The sequence below is a fragment of the Eretmochelys imbricata genome, chromosome 4, assembly GCF_965152235.1.
Source record: "Eretmochelys imbricata isolate rEreImb1 chromosome 4, rEreImb1.hap1, whole genome shotgun sequence".
Taxonomy (NCBI): domain Eukaryota; kingdom Metazoa; phylum Chordata; order Testudines; family Cheloniidae; genus Eretmochelys; species Eretmochelys imbricata.
The window spans coordinates 119,963,313-119,980,768 of NC_135575.1; the positions used below are offsets into that span (position 1 = coordinate 119,963,313).

At 41.9% G+C, this 17,456-nt stretch overlaps 1 protein-coding gene across 1 annotated transcript in view; it reads right to left on the reverse strand.

The window, feature by feature from the left end:
• The window catches only part of EVC2 (EvC ciliary complex subunit 2), a 160,730-nt gene that overhangs the window by 101,696 nt on the left and 41,578 nt on the right, over positions 1-17,456 (reverse strand). The window contains exons 8-9 of the mRNA XM_077814642.1: positions 16,013-16,147; positions 8,604-8,755 (exon numbers count right to left, since the gene is read on the reverse strand). Of these exons, the coding sequence (XP_077670768.1) occupies positions 8,604-8,755; positions 16,013-16,147 (287 nt within the window). The remainder of the gene's footprint in view (positions 1-8,603; positions 8,756-16,012; positions 16,148-17,456) is intronic.

Genomic DNA, 17,456 nt, shown 5'->3' on the forward strand with positions numbered 1-17,456 from the left:
AGGACCCCATTGTGCTAGGTACTGTCCAAGCACAGAACAAGACTGTCTCTGTCCCAAAGAGATTACAACCTATAATAAATGTTTCCAGTGTATTAAATCCAGAAGCTTTGAGTGCCTATGTTTTGGCATCCAAATTGAAAGCAACTTTCAACTGCTTATTTTCGATTTCTAATTTGGTGACTTCAAACTCTAGATGTAACGACAAGCTGATCTTTTACTCCTACTTTTCGTCTGAATTCTGTGATAAAAAGAATCCATTTCCTTAGTGGCAAATTAAATTGAGATGTACAGTGAGAAATTTACATTTAGAAGGAAAAATTGAACTTCTAATATAGGAGTAAATTGTTTTTGACTTCCCTGCCAGTGCTCTCAGGAAATAGTTTGATTCTATCCTCCAATACATTGCCCTCATTACCCTGTGCCATGAGAGAAAATCAACTGCAGTGCATACGTATTAGTGATTTGCAAAGATAATTCGCATTATGTACCGTGTATCCGAGAGTAGGATCAAGTGCCATATTCAACTAGAGCTTTGTCTACATCAAGGGAAGGCAAAAATGTACAAAATGAGGACAAATAAAGTCAGAGCAAGGGTAACCCATTGGAAACTCTAAGATACCTTTGAAAAAATGGTTATTTCAGGGGTTTTGCAGACGTCCTAACTAATAGCACTCATCACACTGAGGGTGCGATCAGTCCCCTCAGCTCTCCTTTCATTCTGTTTCAGACATAGCAGAGAAGACCTACAACTATTCTGAACATAATTTCCTACTGCATACTATTACAACACACGTATTTGTTAGTCTCTAAGGTGCCACAAGTACTCCTTGTTTGTTTTTTTTAACATACATACAGTTTATTAAGTTTCCTCTAGTTAGCATTCACTGCCAATGATCTAGCTCTTGGAAATATAAGCAGGAAGGGATCTACTGAGAATGCAAAGCAACCATATTAGTGGCATATCTTATAATGGGCATCCAGGATATGACAGACCACCAGATCACCAAACTAGATAAGTACCTATGAATTACATATAAATAAGTACCTATGAAATGTCTTGAAGAAATATTAAAAATAAGTTTGGTTCTCAAAGTTATTCTCTTGACATTGCAACATGTCCATATTCCAAAGATGTCCCGAAATATAAATACTGATCTAGTTCTCCTAGTTTATTTATACCACGCTTATTTGACGCGGTAGTTACAAAAGACCAAAAAATTCTGCCATTTATGAACTCCTGAACCATCTCCTTAGCTGTGTATAGACTGCGAACAAAACACCAAGTCCATTCCAATACAAATTGAGAGGAAAACATGAATAACTATGACAGGTGTATATATGTAGACAGACAGACAGAGTCACACAAAGAGAATGGATCAATGAATCAAATCTGAATACAATGAATGTAGGCCATATTTCTGGCAAGCTGAAAACATACTGGCTAATATTCATGCTACCTACAGCCCATCCCTGAGAAGACAACTTCCCTACCTGAATACCCCATCTTTTGGCAGGGAATAATGACAAAGCTAGTCCTAGGTCAGGGAGCCTTAGACCTGCTCCTAAGAGCGGGGCTTAAGAGTAGGCCATCTCTTATACACATGAATAAAAGCTATGCACTTGCTCCTGCATATCCTGCTTTCAATGAAGTCAACAGCAAAATTCTCAATGACTTCACTTGGATTGGGCCCAAGATGCTTGGAGCTGAGAAACATCTAGTTAAATTGCTCTCTAACCCAGAACTAGCTCATGTCTTCCTCCCTGGACAGGGGATGGGCTCCCCAGGTGGGGAATAAGATGCACACAAAAGTTATGCGTGTTTCATCAAAATATGACCCCATATATGAATTTCACCCCAATTCTGAATATCAGCCTACTTGCCAGTTCCTGTTATACAAGTACAGCCTGATTCTCCACTGCCGTACATCTTGCATAGCCATTTACTGATACGCAGAGTGGTGTAAAACTCAACCCTTCTAATTTGGTAGCATTACGTACCCAATTCGCAGCAGTACGACAACACAAGGCGTAAGGTTTCTTAGATGCCACCGTAATACAAATAAATAAAGCAGTGGAGAATCAGACCCCTAAGTAACTAGAATTTGTTTTTTGTTTTAATTTGGTGTAAAGAAAACATTCATTTTCAGTATAAAGTCCATTGGAATTGCAGCTGTGACAGTTCAGTAGTAAAACACAAATGCGATCGCTCTATTTTCAGCTTTTTAAATCTCCATCCTTGAACTGGACTGCCCAACTTTAATATTCTATCCTAGTATTAATTTGTGTAGCTGTACACTGATATTTATCATTGGTCACAAAAATTGTCAAGAGAATGTTTAAGGTTGCATCCCACAGACCAAAGACACCAGAAAATATCATACCCTGAAGACAGCAAAAGATATCAGTACACGGTAAAGAAACCCCCAGTCATTAAGAAAATAAAAATGAAGTGCTTTGTAAACAACACACTGGTCAACTACACCTCAGTCTACTATACCTGGACAATTAAGCTGGCAATCAGCTAGAAGCCATGAGCTGGACCAGATTAAACTGTCATTTAATTTGAATTTGGCTACTGTTTAAAAGCAACTGTATTATTGCTGTATTGCTTTATTATTGTTGTATTGTTGCTGTACAACATTTACACTGTGCATAACATTGCTAAACTGTTTAACCAACACACAAATAAAAATCAAGAAATGAATGGCAGCGTACAACATGAAGGCAAGAAAAAAAACCTGGTAAAATAATTAAGTTACACAGTAACTACAAATTGGGTAAATAAATTCCCTCTTAGTATTAGACATAATTTGGGTCAGTGACACTGGATCTTAAGTAAGGCACACGTTATTCAAAACAATCTTGTTCAGTGTCTGAATACCAACATTAAATCCTGACACACAAATATTTAATAAATTGGCTACTGTCCATTCAGTAGGTTATCTGGAAGACAGCATCCATAAGAAACACCTGGATCTACGTCAACGACTGGTGTATCACAGAACAATGCAACCCACGGAGCAGAGAAGCTAAACATTCCTGCTTCCTGCCTTGTGAAGTTTACCAGAAGATGACAACCAGCAGTAAGGGTAACCTATAACATGAATGGACAGTACTGTGTAGTAACTAATTACAAAACATTTATATATAAAGGCCTCATTTGTAATGTCACTATTCAAATTGCTGTTTTACTTTTCAGAAACGTAGCACAGTGGGACACACTATAACAATGCCTATCCCAGTATTTCAAACATTCAGTCTACCACTAATGAGGATACAGGTGATAACTGTAATTGCCCTAATAGGAGTGTGTTGCTATCTGCAGCACCAGAGTAAAAGGGACAGACTACAACCGTAGATTGGAAAAAAATTGTTATGCTTGGAAATAAGGTGGTGTCCTATGTACACATACATACTATACATATATACCCATATACACTACAAATATATACACATCATAGCCATATTACTTAGCTGTGTTAATTATCTGGGTGTGTCCCCAAGGCTCAATCATAAAACTACATTCCTCAAAGTCCCAGGCCTAACATTCCTAGGCTCACCATAAGGGACTAGACACAATTGGCAAATAAAATCTGTCCATCAGTCATACAAGCGATTGTGCAGACCAAGGGACAGATGGGGCATGAATGTATTGATGGTAAAATAAGGTGACCACGTAACAGTGTTTAGTCCACTGGGTCATCTCCAGTCCATGCATTATGCTTTTCCGGGATGATGAGTAACAGGGCTGATATTGCAAAAACACACATTCCTCAGAGGTGTGAGGCCCAGAGCACTGACGCAAACACATTCCAGAAGGGTGGTATCAGAACACCTCGATACCAACACATTCCCTAAAGAGAACAGGAACAGGCTGACCCATCCTAAAGATAAGGTCAGGATGACAGGGTGATGGATAGAAATATATAAGGTGATGGGTGGTAACCGGCTATGTTAGAGGGGCAGTACATAACTTGTTGGTATTGACGTATAAAGTGGAGTCTCAGAGAGAGTGTCTTTGGCTGGTTAGGGGATAGTGGAAAGTCCCGCCACAAACTGAGCTAGTCCATTGCAACGGGCATATATGTGTTAGCATACCTGAACCACTGAGCCACGGCACTAGGTTCGGGCTTCGTTGACAATAAACTTGACCAAGTGCCTTCACTGAAAACTGTGGCTTTACTGGGCAGTTCGGTCGGAGCCTGCTGTACGGGCTATCTGGTCAGAGTCAGTACAGCATGCAGAGAGAACACACACACGCAGCCAAACATCTGATGACATCTGGCTGGTGGGTTTTGTCCACATACTCATGGTACAACTGATCACCATATTTGAGGCTGGGAAGGAATTTTCCCCCAGGCAGAGATCCTGTAGGTTTTTTGCCTTCCTCTGCAGCATGGGGCCTGTGTCACTCGCTGGTTTGGACTAGAGTAAATGGTGGAGTCTCTGTCACTTGAAGTCTTTAATCAAGATTTGAGGACTTCAGTAACTCAGTCAGAGGTGATGGGTCTATTACAGGAGCACATGGGTGAATTTCCATGACCTGCAATGTGCAGGAGGTCAGACTAGATGACCAGGATGGTCCCTCCTGGTCTTAAAAGTCTATGAGGTTAAACAGAGACAGCAAGTTGACAAGAAAAGCCTAGCATTACCTAATTGAAACTCGCACTAAATCATTTAAGTTTGCCACTGAAAAATTCATCTATTCTCTCACTGTTTAATTTATTCAGATATTTGGTACTTCTCTTTTTCCTCTGAACCCCAAATGAAACAGAGGAAGTGGGCAGGAAAATCTAATTTTCTCTATCTACTTGGAGCAGTCTGTTTCTTTCAAAACATGGATTTCTTGGATAATACAGGCCACTTCTAAAAATAAACTTATTTAAAACAAAAGATCCTTACTCCAGAATAGATCAATGTGTTAGATACAGGAAGCCTCCTCAAGATAGCACCTATCAGAAGAAATAAGCATAAAATCAGAGTTTGCTTCCTATCTCCAAATGAGATTTTTGTTGAAGTTTGTTAATTTTTATCACAGAGAATTCTCTATTTCCTTGACCATTTTCATATCATAATATAAGATTATAGTTCATAGAACAGAAGTATAATATTGGCTCATGAGACACAAAATGCTACAACATGCCCTGGTGGGCATCTTGTTTTAATTAAAGAAATGGAATGTACTATACCTATCAGAAGATGCATGAAGAAATTGAACACAATTAAAGAGAAAAGGCAATTAATCTAAAATAATGGGGGAAGTTATTTTGGTAGCAACTGACAAAAGTAGAAGTTCTTTCATAATTTCCCTTTAGGGAATATAGAGTCTGTCCTGCTTTTCCCACCCCCTCCCCCCCACACACACACACTGGTTAAATGCTGGTTAGCTAGCGGAAGTTTTGTTAAAAAGAAACCAATGAAATCCCATACAAATCCCCTCTCTTTTCCAAAAAATCCCCTAAACTCCACAGAGAATATCCATACTGTCAACTGCAGACAATAAGATTGATTCTATAAAAGGATGATGTGGGACATTGTCAACAGCCATAATTCCTCCACTGTGAGATTATCAGAGATTAGGTAAGCAAGCACTGGGTGGATCAATACATGGATGAGAGAGCTCCTGGGAAAAAAACAGGTATGACAAGGTTGGAGATTTATTAATGAGGCACTCTGTCCTCTGAGATGATATAGAACCAGTGCTCCAGAAGGATATTAGAGGAGAATTCTGTTGCCAAAGGGTGCTGTCTTTCAGTTATTAAAAATCCTATCATCCTTCTCATCCGCCCAAGAACAGTGGATTTAGCTTGGGTGTCCAGAAAAATCCCAAATTAGGTAATGACATTCTGTTAACCTAAAGTTTACAGTGCCATTTCATTCAAAGAAAGCCTTCTTCACTTATGGCCCTCACCTGTTATGCTGGGTTGATGTGTGCTCATAAACTGATGCTCTGTTTCACCCCAGAGGGGGCTGCTGTGCACTTGTGGGAACCAAAGTGATTCCAATGGAGTTTATATGCTGTATAAATTAGTTAATAAAGTTTGTGAAGCATATTAGAATCCTAAGACTCTATACAGTAAAGTGACAGGCATTCCCCAAACCATCAAGCGAAGGCTTATCAACTGGGATATATGGATCCATATGTGCTCCCCAAAGAAATGCCAAAGGGTCTAGTCGGCAGCAGGCAGCCAGCTACCTGAAAGGCAGGTGGTGTATGTATGTGTGCAGGTATGGAGTGTATGTATGTGTGTGGCATATGTGGAGATACAGTACAGCAGCTAGAGAAGACCAAACCTTTTCACACTGATTCTTTTAACTTGCAAAGGCCTTTCCCCGCTGTTATTTTAGGCACTATGGCTGGAGCAAACCCTGTTATTTTCTTGTTGGATCTTCAGAGGGCAGGGCATTCTTTGCACTTTTGTTTTAAAATCGATCGCCAACTCACCCACCACTTGCAGGGTAATATTTTCAAAATCACCTCCATGACTTAGGCACCTAAGTTACATTGGGTATTAAGTCACTTACATGATTTACCTGCATAGTCTGCCCTGTGACCAACCATCACTCCAAAGAGCCTGTCACAAGGACTTCTTAGAAGACCTCCTCTGGTCCAATGGAGCTTAACTACATGAACAGTGCTCTGTATAATAACTCTACTATGGTTGTAAAACACTTTTCTTAAACACTATGATAAAAAAACCCAGTTAAAATAATTATACAGATTCAAACTGTCCACCTGGGGAAGGATGTTGGGCAAAGGGAGAGATAAATGAGGGAGTGCAGCTATAAGAACATAGAAATGGAAGGGAGAATAAGAAAAATAATTTGGGAGGAAAGAGGTGAAGGGCAAAGACAGACAAAGATTTGTTTAAGCCAATGAAGATATTAAAATAGCACATTCCTAAGTAATGTACACAAACTGAGGCTTTAATCCACTGTCTGATTCTAGTTACACAAACATTCCATTTGCAAGAATATTTACCTTTCTGAGATATTTTATATCTGAGAAGTAAGACATTAAAGAGTCTACTTTCTTTTTCAAATTAGCCAAATATTTCTCATTTCCAAATGAAATATACTAATCCTAAAATGAGCTACAAAGATATTTGATCCTGCCACTCTTAACAATCACACAGCAATTTTCTGAAAAAATAATATAAGTTACTATATAGCTAGAAAAGACAAGACCTGCTGTGCAATTTACAGGGATGAGTATCCACATTATCACTGCATTACACAAGTCAAGGTTTCATTTATTTCACTTCTTTTTTCAATCTGAATCAAAATATAAGAAAGGCAATGATACTGCTCATTAGGATTTTGTAACTTTTTAGAAAAAGAACAGAACCCTTCCCTGCCAAAGTATCAATATTCCAGCACTCTCATAACTTTGCTTTTGGTTTTTACAGACATTATTCCATTTTTATTTTCTATTTGCAGAATATTACCTGCCACTTGACTTTCAGGAAGGTCATCATGAGATTGCACAAACAAATCCACTCTGTTCTCACAACAGACCTTTTTCAAGTTCTGCCAGAGAAAAGAAATGACCTTTAATAGCTGTGTGTCTGTCATATAATCCTGACCTCCCTTTCAACAACATAAGCAGGATTCCTAGCTGTTGTCTACTGCCTTTTCTGACTCCACAAACACAATATTTTCCTTTGAAAGCTGCAAATTGTTGCTCTTTAGATTCTGATCCAGGTATTTAAAGGCCCATGAACGTTAAAAAATTTTTTTTCCAAGAAATACTGCTGCACAAATATATATGTGCAGAGCACATCCTTTTTCTGTGTAGGAACAAGGCCATGCTGTTCTAAAGGCAAAATGTGCTCAAGAATAACAGAACAGACTCTCTACAACATTTTCCTGTGCTCAGAAAAGTGCCCTTTGGCATGGTGAACACTTAAGGGGCTGAGACCAGAAATAGTGGATTTGTTCTTTTAGCAGCTTAACGAAGGGCTTGCCTACACAGGGAGTTTGGGTGCCGTAAGCCAAGGTGTGAATCCACCGCACACTACCTTGCCCCTCACTATGTGCACTGTAAACTTTAGGTTAACAGAGTGTCATTACCTTATTTGGAATTTGTCTGGACACCCAAGCTAAATCCACTGCTCTTGGGCGGATGAGAAGTATGATAGGATTTTTAATAACTGAAAGACAGCACCCCCTCCACCATGGACCCTGCGACAGGCACAGTAAACGTTTCATGGGAGTACATCTAAGCGTACTATAGAACCTCCAGTGTGCGGTAGGGTGCATGAGGCCATTTAGTGCACAGCAAACTAGTGCACTGTAGATTCACACCCTGGCTTGCAATGCACTAACTTGCCATGTAGACGAGCCCTTACAGTGTGTTTGACTCAGAAAACATGTGCATAGGATCTAGACTGAGCTGCAATTTCTATATATAAAGCAATGTACAATTTGCCTGTATTAGTTACCATGGATGCCCCTTTATTAAAGGGGTCAACAGCTTCAGGCAGTGCAGACGCGTGTCTGAAGAGACTCCATCAGAGAGAACTACAGGGCAGATATTCAGTATCATCTTTATGAGACATTTTGTTGATATGAAGTATAATGCAATAATAGTGACTTCTTACTCTTCTAAAGCTTGAAGCATGTTCCCTGAGTCTTCAAAAGCCAGTATCTCAATGATTTGGTCATTCATAATGATATCTTCATTAAACGGATCTCCTGAATTCAACTGTGAATACTCCAGTTTGCGATCTAGAGTAGGATCATATCGTATCTCCTAAGTAAACACAAAAAAAGAAACGTTATATTATAGCAGATCAACCCTTAGTGTGGATACAGCTCCTATTGTTGTCAGTGGAAAGACTCCCATTTACTTCAACAGGAGTTTGTGTGGATGCTATGTTTTGGTATATAACTGAGCAGGAACCTAAATGATTAAAACAATCAATGGAATTTAGGCTCTTAGCTCTTAGGCTCCTAAATCAGTTAGGCATTGCCATGCTAAGCACAGCAACACCTAAACAGCTTTAAAATTTTGGGCCAAAGCCCACTGAAGTCAATAGGAGTCTATCCATTGGCTTCAATAGGCTTTGGACCAGCCTCAGTGAATTATTTTCCATTCTAAATCTCTAGGACCATTCTATTTGTATTATGGTACATACAACCTTTTATATACACTTGTTGAACAAAATCACACATAATTCTATGTTTGCAGTGTTGTTATACTCATGTTGGTCCCAGGATACCAGGCATTTGATGTGAAAAGGTTGCTGAGGTAGTATCTTTCAAATGGGCCAACTTCTGTAAGTGGATGAGACAAGTTTTGGAGCCACCCAAAGCTCTTCTTCCCCAAACCTAAAGAAGATCTCTGTGTAGCTTGCTTCCGTCAACAGAAATTAGCACATGATTCTATGGAAGAGGAAAAGCGGTTCAGATAGTATACAGTATCTATGGATTCTCTTGAGATTAAGGATTAATAAATTCACCAGACAAGAAAACCTTTATAAACCTCTGGTGCTGGGACGATTCTGTTACACTTTTATGATTTCAGCATCAAGCCTTATTCGTAAAAGGGAGACTGACGTGAGCTATTTTCACTTACCGTGATTTTTTCTGAATTAAGAGAAATGAAAAAGTTAATAGAGCCATTTTTCAGACACAATGCACACTGATACGTATGGAACTTTCTGTCTCTTAATAAGCCATTATTTTATAATAAATGCAGTATTTATTGTAAATGTAAATAGGACACATGCCCATCCTTCTCTGTACCACTTGCAGAACTCTTCCAGCAGAAGCTTACGAGACACAAAAATTCAAAAAAAGACACTGAAAGAATGGTTTAGAAAAGGTGAACTGCAAAGACAAAATAACAGTACATTGTTCCCTCCCTCCCTTTGCTGCTCCTTTCTGATATATAAAGATGGCTTTGCATACTTTTTTCTTGAAGGTTTATTCTGTAATGTGGAGGATTATATGTGAAATATCAGATCATCATCTCCAGGTGAACCTTAGTCGAAATGTATGTCTACAGTTGCAACTGTACCTGGTACATGTGCGTTGTTGTTCCATATTTCACCCCTATTGTTCACATTTGAAGCCCTGAAGCACAGTCCTGAAAGATGGCATAGTGCAGGAAAGCTAGCAAGCATGAGGGGTGTGGGTATATACGCCTCCACTGCGGCCTGGCCTGGGTGCTCTCCAAGGCTGAGAGAAAATCATGACCGTTTCCTCAATCCCGCTAGCCTCATTGTACGAGCGGATGCCAAGTAGGGGCAGGGTGAGGAGGCAGCAGGGACCTCAGAGGAAGAGGAGCACATTATTCTGCACCTTTACCGGGTGGACCCGATTGAGGAAGCTGCCCCCACCCCCACCCCCCCCAAGGGAGCCCCAAGCTGCAGCAGGAATCAGAATCCAAGGCTGGTAAGGATTTATTCCCTGGAAATAGCCTCTCTTGCTCTGGTAATACACACCTGAAGCCAGCCCCCTCACCATGCCCCACCCATGCTCTACCACGACATGGTCCCCAAGCAAGACAGCTGTAAAATCAATGATTTTATTGAAAACCCATGAACCATCATAAAGCATTTAGAGGAAGCTATAACAGATTATTAATATGCAGTCACTGTGCCCCTGTGTCTGAACAGCGACAGTCATTGGGCCACATGGACCAGAGGGGAAAAGGGAGGGAAAGAGGGGACCTGGTGGGCAGGGGTGAAAGTAAGTCCAGTGACTTACCAGTACACTGGGGCCAGCGGGGCCTAGGGCAGAAAGGGCGGGGCTGAGGGGGTCAGAGCCAGCCCCAGCCCATCCTGTAAGGTAAGTGCCTCTCTCCCCAAGGGTAGCAGCAGCAGCCCAGGGCTCCGTGGGCTACTTAAAGGACCCGGGGCTCCCCTGCTTCTACTGCCCCGGTCCTTTAATTAGCCGCCGGAGCCCTGGGGTAGCAGCAGGGCTCCAGCGGCTATTTAAAGGACTAGGGTGGCAGAGGCAGCTGGAGCCCCGGCCCTTTAAATAGCCCCTGGAGCCCCCACTACCCCAGAGCTCTGGGGGCTATTTAAAGGGCCTGCGACTCCCCTGCTTCTACCGCCCCGGTCCTTTAAATAGCCCCTGGAGCCCTGGAGTAGCAGCAGTGGGGCTCCGGGGCTATTTAAAGGGCTGGGGCGGTAGAAGCAGGGGAGCCCCAGGCCCTTTAAATAGCTGCCAGAGCCCCGCAGCCGCTACCCCAGGGCTCCAACCAGTCTGGAGGCAGTTTAAGGAGGGCCTGGGGCTCCAGCCACTGCTCGGAGCCCCAGGCCCTTTAAACTGCCCCCTGGGGAAGCCTGGCTGCCCCAGTACAATGCTCCGACTCTTGCTGGTACGCCGTACAGGGACGTACCAGCTTACTTTCACCTCTGCTGGTGGGGAAAGAATCATTTTATGACATTTATGATTGTCCAAAGACCCCAAACCACCTGCTTCCCCACCCCCTCTTTCCTTCCCTTTCCAAACAGGAGAGTGTGGGGGTGGGAGGGTTGGTGAGGGCTGCCTAGGTCTGGGAAGGGAAACGGAACTGTTTGTTTGTCTGAGGAAAGTCAGTGTGTTCCATTCTCCCTGTGACCACTGCAAATGTTTATTACTGTTCCCAGACCCTGGTGTGTGGCCTCTCTCTGTGCTGAGCCACTCTGCAGAAGCCAGGAGAAGTGGGGGTGGGTGGCTGAAGCATCCACTCTCATGGTTCCACAAACACAGCACCTCGTCCCTTAGCAATGTAGAGGAAACTGGCTTGTGGTTCTAATCCAAAAGTTCTGGGAAGAAAATACACTTGTGGTGCTATGTTTCTATGTTCCTTTCAAATACTAATGACACAGGAGCCAAGACTTTCAGGTGATGAAGCGGAGGCTGGGGGGATGTGTTGACATTCTTTGTGGTTCTTTGTACCTCTTCCACTAGCTGAGAATATGGTCAATCTCCTCTCGAATTGCCTCCCAGTCCTGTAAGCATAATTCAGCAAATTTTCAGTCTAGAAGAAATTCAAGCTGGTTCTTCAGGTTTAACGAAAGGACAAATGTACTTGGTCCACCTTCGTAGCTCATCACATTTCTCCACTGAGCAATATGTATAGCGTTGACCATCAACAGGAACATCTCTCCAGCACTGGTGGCTAGGTGTCCTCCACAGGACTGGAAGGAGTTCTTTTTTCCATTCTGGTACCTTGAACACTTATGTTCTCCAAATGATGGACAGCCTTTAATGAAGAAATAGGTAACTAGGCACCGAACCCCACCCCAATTAGCCCCTTGATGCACTGTAAACCGTGCAACATTTTAACAACTGTACTTCACTTTTAGGCTTAGCTGGTTCCTGGTGGGCTACAAAAATAGTCTGAAGGACTGAGGCATTTCTGGGATGCTAAAAAGTATCAATATTGTGGCCTTAGGCAGCAAAGCTATGATACGTGGCGGGGGAGTTCTTAGGTTCCTTCAAAGGAGAAATGACAGAGAATGCTAGGCTTGTGTTTGACTTGCAAGGACATTCCAATGCCAACAGGGAACCCATTCCACCAGGCACTGCAGAGATAGCAGACGAAGACTGAGAAGGATCCCGGAAGATCTGCTCGTTGGCACTGACAGGAGGAGTCAGGAGCAATTTGAGTGCTTTAGGACAAGGGAGGATTGGGTTCTTAGGCAGGAGGAGGCTCTCACAAATCAGTTCATGGAGCAGGAGTATGCCCAGAGGAAATGGGACCATGCACTCCCTGGTACAACTGGTGATAGAACGTTTTCGGGGCCTGCTGCCAACATGGCTGTTGCTCCTCTCTGGAATCGGGCAGCTTTTCCTCCTCATCCAGCTGCTGCCCAGGCTACAAATCCCACCCACCACCTCACCGGGAAGAGCATGCTGGATGCCTAGCACTACATACTCAACTGGCACCCAAAACCCCTCACAGGGCTGGGAACTGACAGGTAGCTATCAGTTGTTTCTGGCTTTCTAAGGCAATAGCCATCAGCTTCTGCACTGGTATGGGTTTCCAAAATCAAATGGTCTGGTGCTGGAGGGTTGGTGCAAGATGCTCATACAACTCCATGAAGGTCTGCAGCCACAGGTCGTCATCCCAGGTTTCCAAGATGATGTGGTCCCACATACCATGCTGGTTCTCCAAGGCCCCAAGTGGAGGTCCACCCATGGGAATACCATTGCTTTCCCACCATGCAAAGCATCTGTTCCATGGGACCCCAGTGGATTTACATTCACTCTCTCAGTCCGCTGTCTTTGTCATCTCCGATTTTTCTGAACCCATTCCGTTAAGAATCCGGTACTGCACCACATAACCATCTGTCCTGCGAACAGGAGCAGAATCACATCATCATGGACTTGCTTAATTTCTTCAACACAGTTAGGCAGAAGGAAGAGATGACCGGGAACTGCCATCAACAAACATGTGAAGGAGGCGTACAGGACCAGGAACACGCAGCAAGGTGATTCCCAGAGTGTCTCCTGTGACGCACAGGACTCTGGGATATTACCTGGAAATGGCAGTGCTACGACTGCATACCAAAAAGGGGCAGTGTGGATACAAGCATATACCTGTGCCCAGCATAGCATATGAGGACACTTGGCATTGGTATGGGGTACATGTTCTAGCAGTACATGGACCCAGGGTACAGTGCAAGTGTAGACAAACTGTAGGGCTTGCCTACAGTGTGCAGTAATGTGCACTAGGGGGTGTGAATTCTAACGCACACTGCATGTTTTGCACTAACTGGCCCACGTAGGCCTCAACAGCACTATGTTAACATTCATTGGGACATTTTAGTGTGACCCAGCAAGGTCTACATGGGCCAGTTAGTGCGCAGCACACTGGTGTGCTTCAGAATTCACACCCTTCCAATGTGCATTGCCGTGATGGGTAGACAAGCCCTTCTTTTGGCAGATGGAGAAGTTCCAGCATTATGAAACGTCACTAACCAGGTCCTTCAAAGATCCTGCCAAGATCCTTGAGCAAAGAGAGGGTCATGAAAACCTAATATTTTAATTTAAATAATTACAGTAAATGGTGAAAAGTAGAACAAAGCAACTTAAAAAGAGTTTGAGACATTCTTTGTATATCACAAAGAAGGAGAAAGGGGATTTTTTAAAATTAATTATTTTTTGCTTTACATTTTGCCTTTAAGAATGGTTGGTTAAAAAAACAAGGTTGCAAGGCCCGCAGTCATTTTCACTAAGACAAGGGAAATAAATATTGCACATTTGTACAAATCAAAGTACATACAGGAATTCAGCAAAATAAACTGGTGCCAGCTAGGCCCTCTGGGCCTTTGAAATTTGATATGCTGCACTGGAACACTTCCCAGAACTTCTGTCCCCAAGAACAGGAGTCTCAAATCACCTACAGTAGAACCTCAAAGATACGAACACCAGAATTACAGACTGACCTGGCAACCGGACAGCCTGTGAAACCGGAAGTAACCAATCAGGCAGCAGCAGAGATTAAAAAAACAAAGCAAGTATTGTACTGTGCCTCTATTGCATCTTAAAGGTAGGCACATCTGGGCTACCTATCCCCACCCAACCCCCATTCGTGGGGCAGCCACTTACAACAAGACACTGGGGCTGCCAGCCCAAGGCAGCCTGAGACAGCAGACCAGGAGCAGCACGGGGAGGGGGACAACACACACACACAGGGACAAGCTTGCAAACTCATGCTGGGGCTGACTAGATTGTTCAGCTGCTGCTGAATGCTGGCCTGGAGTATCAGCTGCTGGATCTGAAGCCCAAACTGCGTTCCTGAGGTGTCCGTAACTCTGAAGTACTACTGTACTTTTCCCATACAGTTTTTCTGCGTCCCATCTAAGGTATGCCCTCCCTGTGTCACCCGCCTCCACTGGTCTTTAGTGTTGGGCAACTCCCTATCCCCTTCAGTCAGTCAGTCTCAGACTAAAATGAATACTTCAGACAACGTGTGATGAAAGTAGCCATTTTATAGCAGATAGCAGCAAGCACCATACCCACCAGCAAAAACTAAGGAAGACCCTTAGGCAACAGCAGGTTCCCCTAGGTTGAATAAATCTGTTCTCCAAGTTCTAGTGTCCTGAACCAAACCCAAAGCATCAAAGGATTCTCCAAAGTATATTTGTCCCAGTGTGGTGCCTATCTGGTGTCCTCCAGATTTGCTGTAGTACAATATTTGCCCCAGGGAACTACAGCTAACGGGCTCTTCTGGATTTAAACCTAATTCAGACAGAAGGAATAAAACAGCCTCCAAGCCAGCCTCCCCCCCCACACACACACACAAACACTCCCCCCGCAACAACAAAAATCCTACTTTACATTTACCACAAACCTTTCTAAAAGCCTTCATTCAGCCATTCACCCTGGAGATTTAGCAAAAACAGTGAGAAAGCTTTAAGTTGTAGAAGTCAATAGGTGAGCCAAAAAGAAACATCATGTTAAATCTTCCAGTTTAGGAAATAAGACACAGTCACGCCTGCAGTTAGTATGAAGGAGGTATGGGTTGGCTTTAATACCACCTCCCTCCTTCCAGGCATAAAACTCACATTTGCTCAAACCCATACACATTTACATAGCTTGCCATCAAATTATCAATTATCCCTCATACTCATTTGATAGATTACAGTATACTGTTAAATTTTGAGGCCACCAGCAAAATCCACACTGCAAGCAAGGAAAGAACAGCTATTTATCTATTATCAGCATGTCTAGATTAGGAAAAATGGTCATGTTTTAAAATGTGTTAATAATTCATATATTTTTCAACACAATTTAACACATACTGTAGACATAGATTAACACCTTTAAAATTTGATAGATGATTATGGCCAGTCCTAGGTTCCCTTCTAAGGTTGACCACGCCAAACACAATGGAGCTATACAGATTTACATCAGCTGAGATTCTGACAATATTTAAATTTATCTTTCCACTGCCAACTTTTCAAAATTTCAGGCTAGTCACTGCATTTCTTAACTCTGGAAACCATTTTGAGAGACCATTTATGAGAAGATGAGATAAAGTTTTATTGTAGAAAATATGACTCACCTGGTTTTTATTGAGGAAACTCCATTTTAATCTTCTAGTTTTGTAAACAGCAAAAAATGCAACGCATGTTAATACAAGAGAAATAACAAAAGCAACGAAGAATCCTGAAGCATGGATGCCATGGCTGTACAAAATCTGAAATTGAAAGAATGTAATCTGTAAACCACATTTCTTCCCAGAGATACATATGCATAAAAATCAGACACAGATTATAGCTGTAAACAATACAGTAAGTTACTTTTAACAATCTTCACAAGAATATGGAATTACTAAGTAGTAAGACATAATTACAATAAGATTTTCAAAAACAGTTTATTTTTTCATAAATATTAAGGCCAGAAGGGACCATTATGATTATCAAGACTCACCAACTGCATAACACAAGCTATAGAATTTCTCCAAGTTAAATATTAGGCAATGCAACTTTTGAGTGGCCAAATACTTATTGTCTAATTTTCAGAGGTGCTAAGCACTCACAGTTCCAGTTGAAGTTAATGGCAGCTGGGAATGTTCAGCAACTTTGAAACCCAGTCTGAAGCTGAGCACCTGAAATTAGAGGCCGCTTTTAAAAAATTTGCTCCTAAACAGAATAATCAGCGAGGTAAAAAGGTTTTAATCAGCATATGTTTGTGATGAGTGTTTTATTCATAAATGACAAAGCTACTCAATTTGGTCACACACTTATGCTAACTGCATGTGCCAGAATCAGGAATGGAATCCAGGAGTCAAGAGCCACAAGCCAAACTGCTTTCCTTTTCAAATATATCCTTCAATCACAACCTTCGGTTTAGGGTTTAGTTAACCTCTTTTAAATTCACTTTGTTTCTATAAAATGGGCATGTCTCACATGAGAATGGGAATATACAACTCAACTCTGAGATCTTTGGATGAAAGGTAACATATAGCCATTGTGATAATGTTTCACTGCAGAGGAATCACTTTTATCATGTCCGCAACTTTTAAATAACTACATGCGATCTCTAAGCATGGTGCATTCTATTTCTTAACATGCCGCCTGGTAAGCATGGTGCATTCAGTGTGAAAGCACTCCATGAAGTCAATGGCAACTGTGTTTGTGTGAAGCATTTATCAAATCTGGCACTTGTTTTCAAATGGATTTATGTCAGTCTAAAAGAGCAGAATTTAGTACCTTATATTCAGGTTTGGGCCAAAATCCTGCAAACTTAACTCACATTTTGACTGTTTAATATATTTAATATATTTCTGGACTATGGTCCAGTTCACTAAAGAAAGAATCATTCCCAAACCTAAAATAGTCCACCCAAGTTCAGATTTAGTAGCTTCTTTGTATTTAGAAGATACTTGAACTATTAACACAGGCCATTAATTTGCTACTTTATGAGATTTAGAAAGTGGGTCCCAAGGCTCAATTCACAGTATTGTATTTGAAAAGCTCTTGACTGACAATTAATCTAATTGACAA